The sequence below is a fragment of the Equus asinus genome, chromosome 5, assembly GCF_041296235.1.
Source record: "Equus asinus isolate D_3611 breed Donkey chromosome 5, EquAss-T2T_v2, whole genome shotgun sequence".
Lineage (NCBI taxonomy): Eukaryota > Metazoa > Chordata > Mammalia > Perissodactyla > Equidae > Equus > Equus asinus.
Window position 1 is genome coordinate 41,411,941 of NC_091794.1, and position 22,910 is coordinate 41,434,850.

General features: G+C 40.5%; 1 protein-coding gene across 1 annotated transcript in view; it reads right to left on the reverse strand.

The window, feature by feature from the left end:
• Positions 1-22,910, reverse strand: part of USP13 (ubiquitin specific peptidase 13) — a 107,450-nt gene that overhangs the window by 60,012 nt on the left and 24,528 nt on the right. Inside the window, exons 3-6 of the mRNA XM_014838347.3 lie at positions 17,491-17,551; positions 9,329-9,450; positions 4,240-4,382; positions 2,484-2,668 (exon numbers count right to left, since the gene is read on the reverse strand). Coding sequence (XP_014693833.1) covers positions 2,484-2,668; positions 4,240-4,382; positions 9,329-9,450; positions 17,491-17,551 — 511 coding nt within the window. The remainder of the gene's footprint in view (positions 1-2,483; positions 2,669-4,239; positions 4,383-9,328; positions 9,451-17,490; positions 17,552-22,910) is intronic.

Here is a 22,910-nt window from a genome sequence, read left to right on the forward strand (position 1 = left end):
TCACACAAAGAAATTCACAAAAAGAACTACAAATGGCCAAGAATACCATGAAAAATATTCAGCCTCACAAGTCAAGCAAATTAAAACAAGATACCAAATTAGCAATGGTTTTTAAAAAGCTCTAAAACCCAAAGTTGTCAAAGATTTGTTGAAATGGGTACTCTCATACACAGCTGGTGGGAATGTAAATTACTATAACTATTTAAAAGAGAAACTGAAAATTTAAAAGGTTCAGGATTTTGTTTGTAGGAATTTATCCTAAAGAAATGATTAGACAAACATGCAAAGATTTGAATATGTACAAGGATTTTCATCAGTATGGCAAAAAAAATTGCTAAAAACTCACAGAGGAATAGTGAAATGATTTATGAAACTATCATGAAGAATATTTAATGACAGAAATATAATTAATGTTAAATACAGAAAACAAGGAATAAAACTTTATACAGTGTGACCTACTTTTTGTAAAAATGTGGGGCCGGGGGAGGGTTTTTGTATAAGAACTGATCAAGCCCTTAAAAAAGAAAAACGACTGAAAGGAAATACCCAAATTGTTAGAAGTGATTTGTCTGGAGTGTGGTATTACTAGTGATTTTTATTTATTTACTTCTCTAAACTTTCCTCTCTGTTTTCTAAACATGTTACATTGAACATCTGTTTCTTGAATAATCAAGGGGCTAATATAAAACTCCTTCCTTAAGTTGAAAGGAAAGAAACTTCTGATGGACTCTAAACCACGATTTGAAAATGTTTCCCACCAGAAAAAAGGCTTCTGGAAAATTAAAGATACATAGAGAACAGAATTAATCCATCCCTCTATTATTAGTATATATTCACATAGAATCTAATTATTTACATACCTATATACAAGTTGGTTCATTTAACAAAAGTACTTGTGCATACTATGTGTGAGATTTTGTAGGGAACCCAAAGATGCATAAGACATAGCCTTGCCTTCAAATAACGGACATTTTAAAACCAAGCCACATATACAAATAGTTGTTGTCTTGGACAAGCTGTTCTGAGAGCTGGACTTCTAACAACTGGTCTTATCAAAGCACTACATAAGGCAGAATAGAAAGTAGAAATACCTGAATTATTCTCCCCTTGTTACTTTTACCCAGGAGAATTCCTACACTGCAAACCCTTCTCTCTGTAGCCCCTAAAAGGACAAGGATGGTTGCCTGATACAGCAGTCACTCAACATATTGGTGACCTGGAAGCACCCTGCTGTAACCCTGAATCCAACTGCATGTCTTGAATTTCCTCTTCAGGTCCTGGAAGTCTTAGGATTTGACCTGGCTTGTGTAGCGGTTTATTTACTTGGAGGGAAATGTTTGACACCACATCTCTTGTAGCTACTTTTCTCAAACCAGTTAAAATAAGTCTACTAACTTTGGGAGCAGGAAAATTATCCAAAATGTGAATCAAAAGAATCCTGACAAGACCTAACAGCCAGCCCTCAATTATAAAACAAATGAGAAACCAAACTAGTTCGACGGAAAAGGCATGGCTGACAAGAAGCGTACCATATTTAGTGAAAACATCCTAGCCAACTCTGGGGCAGGCTAATTCAGTCATAGAAAGATAACAGGCAAGAGAAAAGACATATGTCTTTATATTTCTTCTAAAAAGAAATCCATCTCAAAGAAGAAATAGAGACTAAAGCCTGGAAAGCCGGAAAAGACGGACCTAAGTGCTGGTCCAGATCTGAGCTCAATAAATGTTTTCAATGATGCTTTAGATGATGGGTTCTTATGGCCACTGCTCAATATTTAAGTTTCCCATTATTGACCCTGATATGATTTCCCTTTTTCCTCACAAAATGGTAGAAGGAATTAACTGTACAAACATGGCCAAAAGCTAATATTTTAGAACATACAGTGTGAGAACATAATGGAAAGAAAAAACAATTGTGAAGCTGACAGTACAGGTAGAAACCAATTCTAATCCCTCACTACACATGAACACCATAGCTGCCAGCTGACATCAGGGACTCTGAACACACAGTATCCTTTAAAACCCATCTTCTCCATAATGAATCCATTTGTTCCGAAAATGATACTAATCCCCATAATGAATTCTAGGGCTTCCTCCTACTATTCTAATGGTAGATTCAATTGTACACATTCACTTCACAAGTCCTGCTTCCTGCTCTGTCCTCTTAGCCAAGAAATAAACAGAAAGACACTAACAATAGCAATTAACTTTTATTAAGACCACACTGCGTGTACTGGGCTAAAAGCTTAGGCACCTTAACAAATCTATGAGGGAGGTACCACAATTATCCTCAAGATGAGAAACCTAAAGTTCAGAAGGATTGGAAAACTTGCCCTAGACCTCACAGCTAATAAGAAACAGAAGCAGGGATTCAAACCTGGGCTGAGCCCAGAGCCTACACCCTCCAGCCCTTGGGATTAAGGCATTGGTTAAATCTAAGCGGGAGCCCACTGTACATTCCCAGTCGGTAAAGGCACACTCACCTGCCCCATCAGGAGTGATGGTTCCCAGCTTCACAGCTAGAGGGTAGCCCATGTCTCTGTAATGCTCCAGTGCATGCCCGTTGCCCCCAGAGCTGTCAAAGAACCACTTCCCACACAGCACAGAGCCATCGGTCAGATTTAACCAGAGGTTTTCCCGCAGGTCACACCTGGCACACTTCCAACCACTGGAAAGTCATTGGAAAGCAGTTAGTGCAGCCGGAGCACAAGGTGAAATTGGAAAATGAACATCTAAGAAATCAGAATCTCAACATGGGGGGGGAGGGTCACAGACAATGATCAACGGAATAACAGAGACCCCTCCAAGAGCAGCAGGACCACTCAGTACCCTGCCTGCCTCCCAGATGGGGACCAGCAACTCCCAGCTCCTCTGCAATAACTCCTTTACTTTCGAAAACTGACACAGACACCAAGGGTAGGAAAGGAGGTCCTTTTCTTAAAATTCTTATGTGAGGGACAATAGAGCTTGAATAAATTTAAACCATTAAGGATCTCATATTTATAAACATCTAATGTTTGTTTGTTTGTTTGTTTGTGCTGAGGAAGATTTGCCCTGAGTTAATATCTGTGCCAGTCTTCCTCTATTTCGTATGTGGGTTGCCACCACAGCATGGCTGATGACAAGTGATGTAGGTCCATGCCTGGAACCGAACCCAGGCCACCGAAGCAGAGTGCTCTGAACTTAACCACCAGGCCACGGGGCCAGCCCCCAACATCTAAAGTGTTAAAGCATTAGCCACACCTAGCAAAAATAGTTTAAACAAAACCCTAAAATGCTGCAAATCTAAATTAAGTAGAAAGGAAACCACTGAACTGAAGGTGAAATGTGAGGTATGTGCCATGTGCCTTACAGAAGTTTTATCATTTAATTCTAATAAACACCCATCAGCATCAATATTACATCCCCTTTGTCAAAGGGAGAAACTGAGGTCCAGAAGTACCGTGCCTTCTCTAAGACCACACAGAACAGGAATTCACTATAGTCAGGGTTCAGCCAGACTGGACACATTCCTAATCCATCTGCTCTTTCCCTCTAGCACCTGCCTCTGTAAATGCACAGGCACCTAAGAGGAGGAGGTGCTCATGTAGCTCAAAGGACATTCCAGCCAAAAACATGACAACCAAAGACTGTTGTAAGTTGGCTTCCCCTAGAAGCATATTCTGCAACAAAGATTTGAATACAAATGGCTTGTCTGGGAGGTGATCCCAGGAAGCACCACAGGGCAGTGAGACTGGAAAGGACAGGAAGCCAGTACAGGGGATGTCAACAAGAAGATGACCACCATGAGCAACTGGGGCTCCATCCAGCTGGGGAACTCCAGGAGACAGTTATCCCACATGAGGGCAGAGATCTAGGTTATTTATCCATCCACTCCACAGTCATTGGCTGAGGGCTATTCCAGGAGGACAGGAGGGAGCACAAACTCCAGGGCATTTCTGACTGTCCCAAGCACCAGCCTACTTGGCTCTGGCAGCCAGAGAAAGCCCTCAAGCAAAGAGTTGCAGGTGCTTGAAACTGGAGGTCTTAGGGTGGGGACAGGCTCAGGGGTATGGGCTGGCCATGTTCGGCATCTACTCCAAAGGCACAGATAATTTTAGAGAGAACTTTGAGTTTATTTTTAATCAAAGACAAATAAAAGAAAATATATAACTGCTAATTCAGAGAAGAGGTAGAAAAGTAAATATTCCTTTGGCCAGTGTTAGAGGGTCAAGTTCCGTTTTGCTATCTGACTCTCACCTTGGAGGAATCCTCACTCCATTGTCCAGCTGGGTGAGGTTATTGGCATATTTGGATACTGGCAATTCATTTTCCCAAGTGTCTGGGTCCTGCTTTCTGTATGGAGATTTTGAGCTGAGAACTGCATCACAAGCAATTGTTACCTGTAAGACAGACCGAGATGTAATATATAAAAACAGTCTGAGAGCATAGCATCTTCTAAAAAATGAATTTAAAAGTTTACTAATAAATACGGCTTAATCTAAGAAAATTCAAACAGCACTGTTACCACAAGAGCAAGATCCTAGTTTCCTGACTCCAGCACGTTCTTCTGGATCTAGCTAGCTTTTGTCCCTGGGCTGGAGTCTACAGTATTGACAATGACACAAGATAACAAGGAACCAAATCTAGTCTGTAAGCCCAGACATAGGAGTCAGATTTAACAATTCCTACCTCTTAGCAAGCATAGTGAAAAGTTTAAGACGAACAACTTGCAAGTGTGAAATTAGGTACAGGAATGTCTAGGATTTACCCAACTGGTGTGTTTTCCTCCCAACAAATATACACCCAGATATCCAATATCCTGAACTCATCACACAATGGCATGTGGTCAAGGGCACTTGAATGGAATGCAAGCAGCACGGCTCCATTTCTTAATCTGGTACAAATGTGATCCTGAACAGGGACATGCCCAGGAGTCTCTGTGCCAGATCAGTCCACATCATGAGCAAATCTGTGATGTCCAGCTTGGCACCAACTGACCACAGAGGAGGGGGCAGGCAGATTTTCTGCTTTCTCCCAAACCCAACTGATCCTAGACATATGCCTAGCATCACATTTGCTATTTGTTTAATGTTATAACCTATCTCTAGCTGTCTTTGAAAACTTATATCTGGTGGGAATGTAAAATGGTGCAGCCACTTCAGAAAACAGTTTGGCAATTCCTCAAATGGTTAAACAGTTACCATATGACCCAGCAATTCCAGTCCTAGGTAGATAACCAAGATAAATGAAAATACGTATCCACACAAAAACTTATACACAAATATTCATAGGAGTATTATATATAATAGCCAAAAAGTAGAACCAACCCAAATGCCCATTAATGACAAATGGATAAACAAAACATAGTATGTCCATACAACGGAATGTTATTCAACAATAAAAAGGAATGAAGTACTGATATATGCTCCAACATGGATGAATCTTGAAAATATATGCTCAGTGAAAAAAAACAGCCACTGAGACCATATATTGTAAAATTCCATTTATATGAAATGTCCAGAATAGGGAAATCCATAGAGACAGAAAGTAGATTACTGATTGCCAGAGGCTGGGGGGATGAGAGGTTGGAAGATGATGGTTGTGGAGTAATAAAAATATTCTAGAATGAGATAGTGGTGATGGATGCCCAACTCTGAATTAATAAAAGCCACTGAATTGTGAAAAAAAAATTTTAATGAAAATTTGTATTCTACATCACTAACAATTAGCTGAACTTCACACAGAATATTTTCCCCTGGGTGGCACTGACAAGTGACCCTAGAACTGATTAAGAGACAATGAAGGAAGTTCTCTCAGCAGCCGCCTCCCCACTCCCACTCAGCCCATGAGCAATTTCTATCAGTCCTACATCCAAAACCCATTGGGCCTACCTCTTCTCGATTTCCACCACACCATCCCGGTCCCATCCACCATAGAGCTCACAGGGACGGCCACACCGCAGCCTCCTTACAGTCTGCTTTCTCCTACTCTTGCTCCCTCTTCTCTGCCCAGCAGCCAGATTGACCTATCCTTCTCCAGCATAAAATCTCCAAGGTCATACTGAACACAACGAATTGATGACACTGGGCTAGGCACAGTAAGAAACAAGGAAGAGGTCCCTGCCCTCAGAAAACTTACACTCCGTTACAAACCAGGCATTCATAAATATACAGTAAAACCTTTTGAAAGAGATACTCCCATTCATCTCTCACCACAACACTGTTATATAATTAGCCGTTCCTTTTAATTATCCAAATTCACTTCTTAGCCCTTCCAGGGATGTCCCTAGAGAACAGGCCTGATCAGGCTCACCACACGCCCCTTCTTGATTTTATGCGTTTCTTACGCCACCTTAGCACTTCTGACTACACATGCTAATCTTTGTAGTCTGGCCCGTTATTATAATCTCCTTGCTGTTTCACTAACTACCTCCATCCCTTCCCAGACCTCTTCAGAATTTTCTCCACCCCCATTAGGTCTTTTTTTTAAGTGTTCTGGCTTGCAGTGCACAATGATTCTGACCAAGCTTTGAATATAATATTCTCTCTTTTCTTTGAATATCCCTCCTAGTGACACTCAACAAAATTCTCTTAAACCTCTGGGCCCCTTATCTAAAACACTGATTTACTGTTTTCAGAATATTATCTAAATTCACTTAGAGGCCCTTTTTATGGATCACAGCTGAAGGATCCATTACCCTATAATTACACAGTGAATTATCTTTCCCTGGATTTGTTCTCTGGAGTGAAGCAAGAGATCTTAGTACTAGTCTTGGCTCTATCCCAAGTCCCTGGAGGCCTCAAGTTCAGTGGTGTCCTGGAAGTGGCTCACAGAGTAGACTGTTAAATGTTAAGAAATTCTGCAAGATGGCGGTTAAACACATCCACTATTAAAAATTAAATTATATAAAATTACAATTGAATAAAATATATTTTTAAAAGCTAATAAATATTCAAAACTCTTCATTTCCTAATTGTTCTATCTTACTATTATATATGTGTACTTGGGTTATTTGCATCTACGTTATGTGTATGGTAGAAATTCTATATAATGGTGTGCTACAGCACATCTCTTCCCAACGCTGCATTCAGTGACATCATGTTGTTAGCCTGAAATCGGCCATGGTGGCAGTACTCACACCACAGAAATCAGCAAACACTACAAAGCAGGGCTTTTCCCCTAGGGAGCTGGTTGCTAATTAGTTACAAGCACACCACTGCTTGAGTTCCTCATGTCTAAAATGAGGCCTTGGATTCCGGATTCTAAGATCCCTACTGAGCCCTAAATGCTATGTGAACTCTGCAGCACAGAGAGGTCGTTGAACTTTCTGGTAGGATCTATAGAGTAATTATCTGAAACCATTTTTTCTGTGCTGAGAAGCTCGAGGGATGAAGAAAGAGTCAACTGGTTGGGTGATTTTGAGCTCAATAATTTTTATTATTTAAAAGCTTAAAAAGAAAATTATGAAATACCAAAAATGTAGCAAAAGCACGAAAAGAAAACAGAGTAACTCGCATCTGTTATACAGATAAATCCTATCGGTCACGATCTGATAAATCCAGACTTTTCCTGCAGTCTCCCCATCCCATCTTCTGAACACTTGTCTTTCTCTCTCTTTTAAATTCTTAAAGTATTTCTTCATTCTAAAAGACTCTGTAGCATAAAATATAATACATATTGTTGGATTTCAATTTCTATGATGCTTCACTTTTAAATAAAAGTATTCACACTTTGAATTATGGTCTGAATATACAAAGAATTAAAAGTATTTTAACACTCTTCTATTAACTTTTTTCACAAAAAGACTTTTTCTTCATAAGTGAATGAGAGAAAAATCATTTCTCATGACATTTACGTACAATGGGCTTCTCTACTTCTTTCCTGACAGCAGATGTAAGAGCTATATTAAACAAGGACACTAAGAACTCTCAGCATCAGAGAGATATAAGCTTTAGTGTATAATTTCAGGTAATGGGATGAGACGAGACCACTTAGTCCACTCACATATTTTACCCTTGGTAACAGCCATTTGAGTCACACAGGGAATCAGAGAAAGCAGCAGTAATTTAATTCTGTATGACTGCTAAACACTGTGTACTTAGCACTAAAAAGGCTATGTTACATCTAATAATTAGAGGAAAGAGCGACAATAGATAAATACATAAAATTTTCATTTCTATGGTCTTATATTTAGGTATAAAGTAGGTCAGGGGCAAAGAAGGTTGAATGTTGGAAACCTGGTCCCTGATGGCATGGGAACCCCAGCACAAGCATCCCCTCCTGGCAGGGGTAAGTGAGCAGGTGGCAACAGATCTAGTCACACAAAGTCCTGAAGACTCTGGGACCCGAAGACCTGGCTTTGGTTCTGGTGAAGTTTCAGGAGGGAAAAAAATGAACTGGCATGTCTAAACGCTATCAGCCCTGACTCCACTGCCATCTGCGGCCAGGCTCTGAGAAGTCAGGGTGTGCACAGAGCAGAAAAGAGGAAAAGAAAGAGAAGAGAACAAAGGAAAGGACGGAAGGAGAGAGACAATCCAGGAAATGAGGGAAAAGTGGGAAAACCGGTAAAGGCCCCTGCAGGAACTCTGAGCCCACTTCCAAGATTTGAGAATCAAAGTCAATCAGAACTCAGTTTCCTTACAGCATCACTGCCACCCCCAGCTTTAAGTTGTTCAGGAAAATGAAAGTCACTCCACAAAAAAGAAGGGAAGGGAAGAGGAAAAAACTCACCACTAAATCCAAATTCTAAAACCTAAAAAACAGTCATAGTCCTCAAGAGGAACAAAACTAAAAAGTAGGTTCACATTACCACAGAGATGCTGCAGCCCTGTGATTTGAAAATATATGGTTATTTTTATAATCATCTTGCTGCTGTTTCAGCAGTGGAACTCTTGTTTTTCTCCAAACAAAATCATACATGGAAGGCCAACATGTAGAAGAGAGAAAAATACAGTCACTCCTCTAATCAGAAGACAGCCCCTCTCCAGCAGTCCCTGTACATCTCAGGGCCACAGTTTGAAAATCTAAGCAACAGACTGTGAGTCCGAGGCGGCAAGAAGTCAGCCCACCTGGAGGAGGCCAGCCCAATGAGCAATGAGCCCAAACAGCCCTGGACATGAGGCAGCGGAGGGTACCTGGCCCAACGCTACTGAAAGGTGACACAGCCAGGCCCTTTGCACTGAGAAGAAGCGATGTGCTCATGTTCGTGCTCATTCTTCTCCTCTTCTCTCATTCGACCCACCTTCCCCAGCCCCCCAGTACACACACAGCACACACGCACACGCGCACACACACCTGACACAGAGAGTCACGCGCATCTAGCTAGCAGCCGTGCACACTCACTGACCAGGGCTGGTAACTCCTCAATATTTGGTAGTGCTATTTCATAGTGGTCTGGGAAAATAACAAGTTTGGCTTCATCTTCATATTCATAATCGTCGCTATTTAAATCGTCATCAGTATCTAGATCTGAGGAGAAAACAAAAACAAAGAACAAGAAGTGAAGAAAGAACATTCCACACTAAGGCAGCACTCACTGGGAAAGCCAGAAATCCACAGGGATGACAAACCAAGGTGTGACATTTACAACTCCCTCCTCTGACGCGACCATCTACCTGGACTTATCTATGAGTCCCGGCATGTATAAAGAAGACTGAGTCATATCATAAAGTTTACAATTAAAATCGACATACGTGCTAGGTATTCAGTTCTTAAAGATGTTTAAAGGAATAGACAGTTCATTATGATTTGTAGGGCACCTAGCTCCTGATTTCACAAAAATGGGTTGGACTGTTTTATACAACACTGTATTATGGAAGAAAATACATGGGTTTGAGAGTAGATAAACCTAGGTTCAGTTCTGGCTCCAAAATTTAATGTTACTTTGGGCAAGTCACAAACTCTCTAAGCTTTAGTTCCCTCATTTATAGAATGGAGATAGTAACATTTATCTCACAATTTACATGGGGAATAAATAAGAAACTATATACAAGAGACCTGGCTCATAATAGGTAGTCAGTAAGTGGTAGTTATTATTTAAAAATAAAATCTCAATCTCCCTCTCTCTCTCTCTCTCCCCTTCTGCCTCCCCCTCCCCCTTTAAGAACTGTTGAGATATTGGAGAGTAACCCAGAGGGGGGAACCCCGTAATATAAGTAGTCCTGGTGTCCACAGGCTGTGGAGAATTTTCAGTAAGAAAGATGAGCTCCTGTAGCCTGTTACCTATCAAGGCATCGTCTCTTTGCTTGGCTAATCTCTGGTAAAGGTTAACTGAAGGCTTAAGGAAATGTCTTGTCACAATATTTACATGGACATTTCAGCCTCGAGTTCACACGGATGCCAGCATCCCAGATCATGTTTGTATATTTAGATGTTTGGAACTATGGTGACAAAGAGCTATTGAGCCATATTCCACTCACGCGCACACAAACCCACATACAAACAGGTACACAAACACGGGCTCTGTAGATAGGAGAAAGTTATTTTACTAGACGAAGCAGCTGGCTGAGAACCCAAGGATCTAGCTTCTGTTAGGACCTTGTTGTTTGCCTCCAACCAATAACCCAGTAGCTTTCTATGTATAGCTCTGCTCTTGAATTCTCAGGGGGCAGTTTTATGTGGACAATGAGATACAGCTAAAACACAGTCTAAACCTTTTAATAAAAGATTCTAAATAATAAGAATCAGAAATGCCAAAGTACAGAAACAACATTGTTAGATAGCTATAAGAGGTTATTTCGACAAAAAGCAACATCAAAGAGGATTCTAAGAGTTTAAGAAGTAACTAAAGGCATTTATTTCAAAGAAATGATTCAAACAAAGACAGGCACTCTATATGTTATAAAAATTTGAATGCCCCAATATCTATAATAAAAATATTAGAAACTAAAAGTTCAATGAGAATGGTGTTCAATCCAATAGAATATTATTTAAATGTACTTATTTACACTATGCAGAAACATGGAAATGTTTATGCTATGTTAATGTTAAAAATACAAAATTCATCCTCACTATAAGTATAACTTGGTAGAAGTTATGCTCATAGCCAAGAATTGGAAGGAAATCTGAACAAATGAAAATAGTGGGCAAACTTTTCTCTATTCTTAAATTTTTCTTTATTATATTGTGTATAACAATTTTAAGTAACCAAAATACAGATCCCTTTTATTTATGTACAGATTTTGCTGACACAACATATTGTCTAAGCGTCTCTTCCATAGAAGACATACTCACTTAATGCTAATTCAAATCTTACCTGGCCAAAATCAACGATAAACTAAGTTCAAAAAAATCCCACTCTGACATTGACTTGCTATGTAACGCTGGGCAAATTCTTTCCAACTTCATTTTCCTCACAAGTGAGCCACAGATAACATCAACTACCCCACAAGACTGTTAAGAAGATTACAAAGATAAGGTTTTAAGGCACTGCGCATAGGATCTGGTAGGTAGTAGAGGCTCCACAGAGAGTAGCCTCCGTCACCATCACCAGCATCACCACCGTCTCCACACTCCTGACGACTAACATGAGCAAAAGTGCCTTCCCTTCCCTCTGGCTGCCCGAGCTTCAAAGCAATCCTGAAATAAGTTTCAGGAAGATCATGATATCTTGTGGGGATCTTCCACATGACCTGCCTGTGAAGAAGAATTAACTTCAAAAGCTTCCAGACGGTAAGCTGTAAGAGCAGGAAACGGATCTTATTTACCTTCCATGTCCCCACCTCCTGCACGGTGCCCAGCACATACCACACACTCAGGTAATGTCTGTGAAAGGAGACTTCAGGAAGTTAAAAACGCCAATGTGCTAAGGTCAACCGCAAAGCAAGAGCATCAAAAAGCTTGGTGCTTTGGGGTTTTTTTTATTGGTAACTGATATGTGTTTTAAAAGAAGAAAAACTGCTATTATGCAAAAAAGCAGAACTTTGTTGGACTTCTTTACAGTTAGTTTATAATTTATTTTTATTTTTAATTCAATGGGATGGAAAGAGACCATGATCCTTCCCAAACATCTTAATGCAAATTTGGGAAAAGTCAGCAGAAGTAACCTACACTCTGACTTTAAGGGACAAATCTAAGATTTCTCCTAAATATGTATGACTCCACGATTCTAAATAAAAATCTACAATTTCCAAATTTCTCCAGAGTCTCACTATCCCAAAAAATATCTAGTTGAGGAACCTACAGAGTAACCACATCCTAGGGACCCATAGGACTAGGACCCCCAACTTTCCCCAGCAGCCACTTTCCATTGTGGCTATTAACTGGCAAGACCTGGATGGGCTGCTCTTTTTCTAAGTTAAAAAAAAAAAGAGAGAAAAAAAGAAAAATACCTTTCTCCAACTCTACTTCAATGATCCTCTCAGATCCCTGGGAGAAGACCCATTTCCAAGAAGTAACCTGCCTAAGCTCCAAAGCAGCACAGCGGAGGAATGGATGTCTGAATGCCCAGCTGAGCGTTCTCTCAGCCTGACCACACTGACTTTAATTTGTGTGCTGGAGGTGAGCAGTGCAGCTGTCCAGTGCTGGGAAATCTGACCACCCATCCACCCTCAAAAGAAGGTACAGAGATGGAAAGCCCTTTGAGCGTAAACCCACATACACATATGTATATACACATTTATAGCTTTATTGTAAAAGATATGAGAGATTTGACCAGAATCACATCGCGAGTCCTGGGGTATTTCTTTGAAGGTCCCAGACCGCCTTATGTCCCCTCTTCTCTCCTTCTATCTCATAAAACAATAAGTTTCATATCAGCTTATTCCCAAAATTTACCACTGTTCACACTGTTGTGAGTTATCTTTATAAAAGACAATCTAATAGTGTCCCCTTCTAGCTTAAAAACATGAAGGCAGAGTTACCCACACTTTCTCGGTTCACAGCACCCATCAGCATCCCAGAGATTTTTGCACAGAGGCCCTAAGCCAAATGAAATGCCTAATAATTCTATTATATTTACTGTTAGGTCCGAAGAACTTCATAAGTATTTATGTTCTAACAACTTAGTAACCACTTGAAAAAAATAATACACATAAATTGAAAGAAAAAATGTTTTATTCCATTCTTAAATAACCATGATTCCTTACTAACGGGATGTGTGTACCTGTTGGGCACTGCGTAACTTCTCTTCGAATCAGATTGAACCCTGACTCCTTTATTTCCTATTCCACATTTATTTTCACATGGTATTTGCCTTTAACCATAGAAACCACCAAAAGACCAGCTTCACAAAGAGATGAAGTCATTGAAAGGAATACAGGATACTATAACAGTGAAACTACATCAAGCTAATAGTTCATGTCATGTTCGAGCGTCACTGTGCTCCCTTGAGGAGTCAAACTATCCCATGGTGTACCTGTGAGTTCACTGCAGCACCCCAGGGTGCCTCGGAGCACAGTTTGGGAACCAAAGTGTTAATGGCTCCCCACTGCCTACAGGAAAAAAGTCTAAAGCATGGTACATGTATAGACTATCTCTGGAAGAATATACAAGATATATAAGGACACACGAACAAAAAATACTATTTGTCTCTGGGGAGAGTAACCAAGTAGCTGGGAGACAGTGAAAGGAGAGAGAGAAACTTACTTTTCATTATAGAGCCTCTAATAATTTTTCAATTTTAAGTTTTGTCTATGTGTTACATATTCAAAAACATTTTTTAAATCCTAAATATAAAAAGAAGTATAAAATTTAAATATTCAAAAATTATCAATAATTTTCATTGTTGATAAAAAAAATTACCACCAAAACCTAGAACCGAGGGGAAGGTCCTTCACTGTGATTCACTTGAATGAACATCACGGAAACTGGGAGGAAGAGTGCCTTGACTGCTGAGGAGCAGGATGGTGCTCAGGAGACTTGGGTAAGCCTTTAGCACCAGCTAGCGGCCTCAGTTTCTCTTATAAAATCAAAATTAAAGGTCGTTAACTGCGTGATTCAACGGTTTCAATGTCACCGTTGAGCCAGGGGAAAAGGAATTATCCACAAAGGCATCAAGAGAAGGGGGAGAAAAGGCTCTCCCTGGGAGAAAGCCTTAGTCATCCACACGTGTTTCATGAAGGGGAAAGGGCATCACAACCACATTTCAACAGCAGTGAAAACGGACTTTCTAGTCAAAGAACAAGAGAGCCTGCAAGAGAGATCTGAGTTCTCTTCCTCTCCATGAAGAGACAAGCCCAATGTCCCCCTTAGGGAAAGACTCTGTGGCAGGGGCTACTAGCTGCCTCCCAGTATCCATTCTCCCCTTATTCCTTACTAATAGACTTTATTCAGTGAATCCAGTTAATAGACTTTACTTTTTAGTCTCCTGTGCAGCACACAGTGTGGCCACACGACCAAGTTCTGACCAGAGAGGTGTAAACTGAAGTGTTGCATGAGGATCTATGAGAAGTCTGACAGAAGGAAGCTGACTCCACGGGGAGATTAGATCTTTTGTTCTTCCCCCTTCATCTTTCCTGCTTTCCAGAATCGGAATGTGATGACTAGAGTTCCAGCAGCCATTCTGGACCATGAAGTAAGCATGAAGTTGGAAATCACAGGCCAGGATGGAGGGTGAAGCAGAAATACGGGAAAAGTCTAGATCCTGATGGAACATGAGGGCCCTCACATCAGCCTGGACTTGCTGCTTCCCAGCATCCTCTATATGACAGAGAAATTAACGTCTATCTTGTTCAAAGTCGCCAATATTTTCAGTTTTCTCTTACTTAAGTGAGATGTAATCCTAATATAGTCCTTCATTGAAATTAATTTATAGGCCACATCAACTTGAAAACAGAGCTGTGATCAAGGTGACAAGAGAAAAGTGTCTACTACTGGGAGAAAAGAAGCATCAGCTGAGGGGCCTGTAAATCAGGGCTTGCAAAACCAAATTCTTAATGGGATGAAGCAGCTAACATAAATTTGTGAAGCATCTGGTTATAAAATACTAGGGAGAAATGGGGCCTGGGGGAAGCCCCAGACAGCTAATGAAATTCAAATTTAAATTTTTAAAAAACTGGTACAATCCAAATAGAAAATTTTTGCTGGGCTGTGAGTTTGAGGCACATCCTGTGGTTTGTAAGGCATGGACTGCTGAGAGAGCAGCTGTAGGACAAAATCTCACTGAGATGAAACAGTGGGCGAGTGCTCCCAGGAAGCAATGGAAGGGGTCCACACAGCACAAGGCACGAAGCTCAGTGCTCACCTTTGGGTTAACGTTTAAACCAGTTACTTGACAACATCCCCTACTACCAAAACGGTCAGAGAGAAAACAAACTTCAAGGTCTTTTGAGTGAAAAACACAAAGTTTAAAGCACAAGACTCTTCATTTAACCATTTAACTGCTTCATTTAACCAAAGAAAATAATGAAAAATAACAGTAGGTCAAAATGTTTCATTCTTTCCGCCTTCAAGAATGCCATGCTGGGCCGGCCCGGTGGCGCAGCGGTTAAGTTCCCACGTTCCACTTCGGGTTTGCCAGTTCAGATCCCAGGTGCGGACCTATGCACTGCTTGTCAAGCCATGCTGTGGCAGGTGTCTCACATATAAAATAGAGGAAGATGGGCACAGATGTGAGCTCAGGGCCAGTCTTCCTCAGCAAAAAGAGGAGGATTGGTGGCAGACGTTAGCTCAGGGCTAATCTTCCCCCCAAAAAAAGAATGCCATGCTGAGGTCATTTAATTAGGAAGAAGTCAAATTATCTATATGAGTGGAAGGGAGCTGAAGGGTAGTAACCAAAATTTCAGAATGTACTCAATTGTTTCAGCTTTTGGGCTCATTCTAAGCTGGTTTGGGTTTGGTCGGTTGATTTGGGTTGTAGTCCAAAGACATGCTGAGAAGTGGGAAAGACTGGCCATCATGGAAACACCAACTGCAGCTAAGCCTCATAAAGAAAACCATGAGCTGAAAAGAAGAGAAAAGACAGCAAGGATGGGCCCAGCGTGGAGTAACAGAGAATCAAAGCAGGAAGGAAACGCAGTTCCACAACTGTTTCCCATTAATGTCCTTTTTTTTTTTTTTTTTTTTTTTGCTTGAGGAAGATTAGCCCTGAGCTAACATCTGTGCCAATCTTCCTCCACTTTATATGTAGGTCAACACCACAGCAACACTGACAAGTGATGTAGGTACATGCCTGGGATCTGAACCCGGGCCACTGAAGCAGAGTGCGTCAAACTAGTGTGTTTTTTTATTGTAACAGTAACATATGTTTCTTATAGAAAAAAGCTAAATGCAGAGAAGCAAATAGAAGACAATAAAAATCACCTCAATCCCACCACCAGGAAGGAGCTACTATTAAACAACTTGGAGTATATTCTGCCAGACTCTTTCAGACTCCCAGTTATATATGTGTACGTGTGTGTATATACACATGCGATATACGTACATACACACCTACAGATATGCATGCACATATACATACCTATTTACATACATATACATACACATACATATATATTTGTACAGATTTTTTTTTTACCAAAATGAAATCATAAAATGCAAACAATTTTGAAATTCCTTTCAAACAATAATCCCAGGCATTTAGGGATATAAATTTGTTTGGTCAAACATTATCAAACTACTTTTTCTCCTGGGAAAACCATATCAAAGCTTCATACGAAATATAACCATGAGTGCATGACAGAGAAACCAGTATTTGTGCATGAGCAAAACTGGCTCTTCTGAATGAAGGAGACAGAAAAATCACTGTTGGGCAAACACCACAGAAATCATTGTTGCAGACAAGATCCACTGATGGATGCTAAAACCACTATGCAAAACTTGGAGGAGAAACAAGATATGAGCATAGTCTCAAAGTACCACTCCCAAGACATTTACTAATTACACTGTAACTTCACAGTGGAGAAACCCAGCAGACACCCCCTTCATAAGTGATCAAGATTAACATCACCGGTATGAAGACATAGCATCATGTGCCCCCTGATATCATGTACTGAGGAGGCCACATCACCTCTGTGGTGTTCTTGCCAAAAATGCACAACCTCAGACTTACCATGAGAAAATATCAGACAAACTCAAATTGAGTACAGCCAGTACTCTTCAAAAGTGTCAAAGTTATCAAAGACAAAAAAAAAAGACTGAGGAACCATCACAGATTAGACAGGATTAAGAAAACATGACAACTAAATGCAACATGGGATCCTGGAACAAAAAAAGGACATTAGTGGAAAAAAATGGCGAAGTCCTAATAAAGTCTGTAGTTTGGCTAATATTAAAAAAAGAAAAACTGTCTCTTCTTTAAAGACAGTGAAAAAAGAGAACAGAAGCAGAATCGCAATGACTCTCCAGTCACTATAAATACAACTGCTTCAAAATACTAAACATAACTAAAAGGGCTAAAAGCATCCTTCACCATCAGGTAAACACAAAGTAGAGACCATCTCAAGTTAAATTCATTTCTCTCATCCTTAAATTGTAGAGCAATAAACAACCCATTACTCCAAATCACACACATGGACACGTACATGCACACACAGAAAATCCGGGCACAGTATTAATAACTATTTACATTACCTAAAAAAATCTTTGAATTCCTCCTTTTTGGTAAAGCTCCACCAGATGCCCCTCTTACCTTCTGAAAAGAAAACAAGAGATTGTTAAAATGCAGCCTACGGAACAGACGATTGGAGTGGGGGAGTACATCTCAGAGGTTCCCAGTTTTTATAAAATGTCAAGAGGAAATATTCAACCTTGACTAGAGATTCCAGAATAAACAGGAATTTGAGCCAAGTCAACGCAGGTGCGTGAAGGGCAATGCTTTCACTCCACTGATTATTTTCCCCAAGTTATAAAGGAAAGCACTTCTGGAAAGGGAAGTGGAACCAGTCAAGGTGAAGTAGGTGCTTCAACTTCAAATCAGCACATGCTCCCAAGAGGTTGGAGTCCATGCCCAATGTCAGAGCTACTATGGAGATATGATGGAGGCTCCAGAAGGAGCAGGGTCCCCTGCTACCACTGGGCCCTCAGTGCCTGGCCCTGAGCATGCTCAACAATCACTGTTGAGAGAGTTAACAAATACTGATAAATAGTCGCTGATGCTCTGGTCATATTAAACCTCAATCTGACCTCCCTAAACATTTTTGGAGCACCAACTGATGGCTATGTTTGCCATCCTAAGCTTCGTGTATTTTTTACCTTCGGTGGCAGCAATGAAATAAGCACCCATCAAGTGGCTAAGCAAAAGTGTTCATTTATTATTACCCTTCCGACACTCACACAAAAAATTTTACTCTCAAATAAGATTACAAAAATTTTATTTCAGGTAGCCAAAACCATTTTTCCACACCGTATGTTCTTTCAGTTAATAGAAAAGAGCACGTTTCCAACACACCACATTGTACGGGCTGAACCTTGGCGTCTTTTCAAGCAGCCACGCGTTATGGCAGCATCAAGGCGCTGCTGCTTCTTTCGTCTGTCCTCTTATCACTCCTAAGTCTCCTTTTCCACATTTTATTGTTTGGCATTCAGGGCTGACTCATCTCGGTGATTCTCACATTAAGTTTTTACAGCTTCTACTGTAAGTTTATAGTTCACATCATAGAAATGTGAAAATTATTGAACACTGTAGCTCAAAAACCTCTCTCTCCAAATACTAATGCCAAATTCACAGCTCCTCTCTTGGAATCCCTCTGCTCCATGGTCTCAGAGCCTCTGTTCTCTCCCTTCCACTTACCTGCCTCAAAAAGGGATGAAATAAACCTGTACGAAAGGCACATTTAACAATCCTGTAGGTCGCTTGAAATCTCTCTACAGAAAGAGAAGTTTCTGGCATCAAAATTGTTCCAACCTCACTGTCCCCTCCATTCCTGCTTGATGGTGGAGGGAGAAAGAAGGAGAGGGGCTGCATGAAGGCAGGCTAGAATGTGAGGCTCTCCTCGATTGTGAGATTCACACCTCAGACTTGGATTAGATCCACTTCCTTTCAGGAAAAAGAAAAAACTAGGTCTTCCTCCAAAGACCATCACCTCTGTGCCTGTGTCAGTTACCACTAGAAATCAATACAGTTTGAGAAACTACAACTCCTCGGTGAGTAAACATTACTGTGCCTGTGTGTCAGGCTCTGTGCTGGTGCTCAGGCTGCAAAGTGAATGAAGATGTGCTCCATCCCCTGAGGAGCCCACCAGCATAGTTGGGAAACATATACGCAAACAAATAGCACAAGAGATTCTGGTGAGTGTTAAGAGAGGTATGAAAAAGGTACAATCAAATCATAAGCAGGAAACGATAGTTCTTCTGGTGGTTGAGGGTGTAAGCAGAGTTGGTCAGGTAAGAAGAGCAGCTGCTCAGCAAATATTTGTTGGATGGATGGATGATGAACAGATGGATGATGGATATATGGATGATGAGTGGGTACACGGATGGATGACGGATGTACAGATGATGGGTGGATGGATGGATGGATGATGAATAGATGGATGATGGGTGGGTGGATGGATGGATGATAGATGATGGATAAGTGGATAGATATCCCAACCACAGGGAGTACAATAGGTAAAAGAGGAGTGAGGGTAGAAGCAGAGAATCCTAGACAGACAAAACAACATGTAAAAAGGCATGTAATTATGATGTGCTCCAGAAAAAAAGACACTGACAAGGAAGTGCAGCCTTCCGAGAAAGAAGACAAGGATGGCCAACCGGCATCCTAGGAAAAGCCAATACTTACGGGGTAAATGGAGGAAGCAATGCTAGTGAGAGAAAGCGAGCAACGGCAGTCTGAAAGCAGAAGGAAAGCCAGGAAAGAATGATGCCAAAGAAAGCCAGGAGGAGCAGTTTGAAAATGAAAATAAGTTCAAAGACTCAAAAAGTCAAGTAAAATCAGAACTAAAATGTACCCACCAAGTGTGGTAAGAAGAGGTCGCTGACAACCTCGAATTTAGCAGATCAGCAGGAAGACTGAGGAGACTGCCGTGTGGAATGTAAAGGGAGGTGCAGTGGAGATGATGAGAACAGAAACATTTTTAAAGAAGCTCTAACTGAAGGATGGGATGACTAAAGGAGGACACAAATTAGAGGGACAGTTTTGCAGTGTGTCCTTTCTCAAGGTGGGAGAAAAAAGCCAGAAGAGGGAGAAGTTGCAGACATGAGAGAGTGGAGTTAACGAAGGAGCAAGTTTCCCGAGGTAGGAGGAAAAGGGACCAGAAAGACAGAAAGAACACAGCTTTCTGCTGAGATGGGAGGAAACCAAAGTGCAATTAATGCAATTGAGTTCCCAGGAAGGAAGAAAGGAGTTCAGGGAGTTCCTGTCCAGGGATCTCTGTTTTCTCTGTAAAGTACAAGTCACACTGTTTTCAAAGAATGATGAGGGAGCTACTGGTAAAGGCTTCAGGAAAGCACCCAAAGTTTGGAATGGGAGGGTATCGACTAAGTTTGCGGAGCAGTGAGAGGGCTCCGGGAAAGGGGGAAGGCCAGGAAGCAGACTTGGTCCCAACCCAGTGACAGTGCGATTCATAGCAGTGTGTGCGCAGAAGCAGAGGATGAGACTAAAGGATTGTTGGCTGGAGCTCTGGAGGACAGTTAAGGAGACGAGACAAGGAGAGGGCTGAGGGTATTGGTGATGACAGAATGGTTAGCCACGGAGCCTGAGAAGCAGGCTAGACAGCAGGGGAAGTGGCTGCCTGGACAAGTCACAGGCCTGGGGGTCTCGAGGAAGGACAACAAATAGAAATCAAAATAAACAAGAGAAACAGTTAAAATGAGAGCGGGTTGTGGTCAGAGACTGAAATACTTAACTTACAATTGCAGAGGCAGCGCTAACCGTACGAGATCACCAGCATTCTACAACTCTGCCGCTGGCTTTGGGACCCTGAGCAAGTTATTCCAAGCGTCTGCGCCTCAGCTTCACTGGCTTTTCCCCAGTTTCCTAAAACTTCACCACTTTACAATAAGACAGACGATACAAAGTGAACTTCTTAAGAATTGCTATATCCCTTCTAACAAGAGTAGTGACTGTAAATCATATAATATTAGGCCAACATTAGATTATTTTAAAGCTAATGGAGTTTATGACTTTGCTGACCCCCGGGCCTTTCTTCCTCTTCTTCCTCCTACTCTCCCTGCTGTCCAATTTTGGGATCTCTCCTTTGTCCGGAACTCAAACAGAGAATATATTAGGTAGGGTAGGGTGAGAGGTTAGATGACTTCAAGTCACCAGCATTGACTATTTAGAAGATCCAAGATAGTCTGCAAACTATAAGGACTAAAGTGAAGGGTGAACAGTGTTGCTAAATATAAAATCAATATTTGAAAATTAATAACATCCCCAAACACCATTAATAGCCAATTAGAATACATTTAAAAATAAAGATAGCAGTAACAATAGTTACAAAATTATAGGGTACCTAAAAAAATCTAACAAAATATAAGCTCCTTTACTGAAAATTATAAAATATTACTGAAGGATATAAAAGAGACCTGAATAGAAAGGTATGCCATGTTGAATAGTCGTTCAATAAATATTTATGAAGCACCTACTATGTGCTGGGCACTGCTAGGCGCTGAGGACACAGAAGTGAACAAAACTGACAAAAGTCCTCATAGAGTTTACACAATGAAGTGGTTCATAGATTAATCTACAAATTCAGTGTGATCAAGATCAAAATCTCCAAACGATCTTTTAAACTAGATGAACTGATTCCAAAATCCATATAGAAAAATAAGCATCTAAACCCAGGAAAGTTCTGGGAAAAATGAACATGGAAAAAGTGCTTGCACACTACGCGATATCAAGGCTTGTCACACCAATGACACAGACAAATAAGATCAACAGAACAGAACTGAGAGCCCCAACAGAGACCCAAGTGTGAATGGCAAGTTAAAATATTAAAAAAAATGGCACTATGAATCATTCGGAAAGATTGCCCTACTCTAGTAACAGTGGGACAACTGGTTATCAACATGGAACATAAAAAGTAGATTCCCACATTTCACACAAACGCAAACAGAAATTATAGATGGATTAAGACCTAAAAGTTAAAACACACACACACATCTTAAAAAAAAGTATTACGATAAATATCTTTACAACCTTGAATTGAGTAGCAATTTCTTAGACAAGACACAAAACCACAATTCATAAAAGTTTAATAAATCTACATCAAAATTCAAAACTTCTGTTCTACAAAATAACTCATAAACGAAGCAAAAGGACAAGCCACAGACTGTAAGAAAATGTTCTATATAACAAAGTCTCGGATCCAGAATGTAAAAAGAACTAAATCAAACTTTTCAGAAAAAGATAAACCTATAAAGAAATAGGCCAAAAATAAAAATAAGCAAATCAGAGAAGAGCAAACCAGAATGACCAATAAATGTACATAAAGATGTTCAACCTTCCCAGAAGGAATGCCAAATATTTAGATGCCACCTCACAATCATTAGATTGGCAAAAATCAAAAGTCTGACCAAGCGCTGGTGAGGCTGTGGGAAAGCACACATTCATAATCGCTGCAGACAGGAGTGTAAAACTCGTACAACCACTCTGGGGAAGGATTTGACAACATGGACTAAAAAAGAAGATAAGTACACCCATGAGCCAGCACTACCACTTCCAGACATATTTCCTAAAGAAATCTTGCACATGAACCCCTAGGAGAAATGGATAAAAATGTTAATTGTTACATTGTTGACAGAAGCAAAAAAAAAATGGAAACAATCTAAATTGTTCATCAATAGGAGAATAGAATAATAAACAACAAGGTACTCATAAGATGCGATACCAAACAACTATTAAAATGAGTTAAGTCCATCCAGAGGCATAGCAACAGGGATAGATTTCACAACGCTGAAAGGGAAAGTTCTAAGCAGAATTATAGGTAACATTATGATAGTAATTATCTACATCTTTAAAACACATCAAGTCATACTATGTATTGTTCATGAATACACACATGCTAATAAAATATAATGACATGCATAGGAATGAGAAACAACAAATT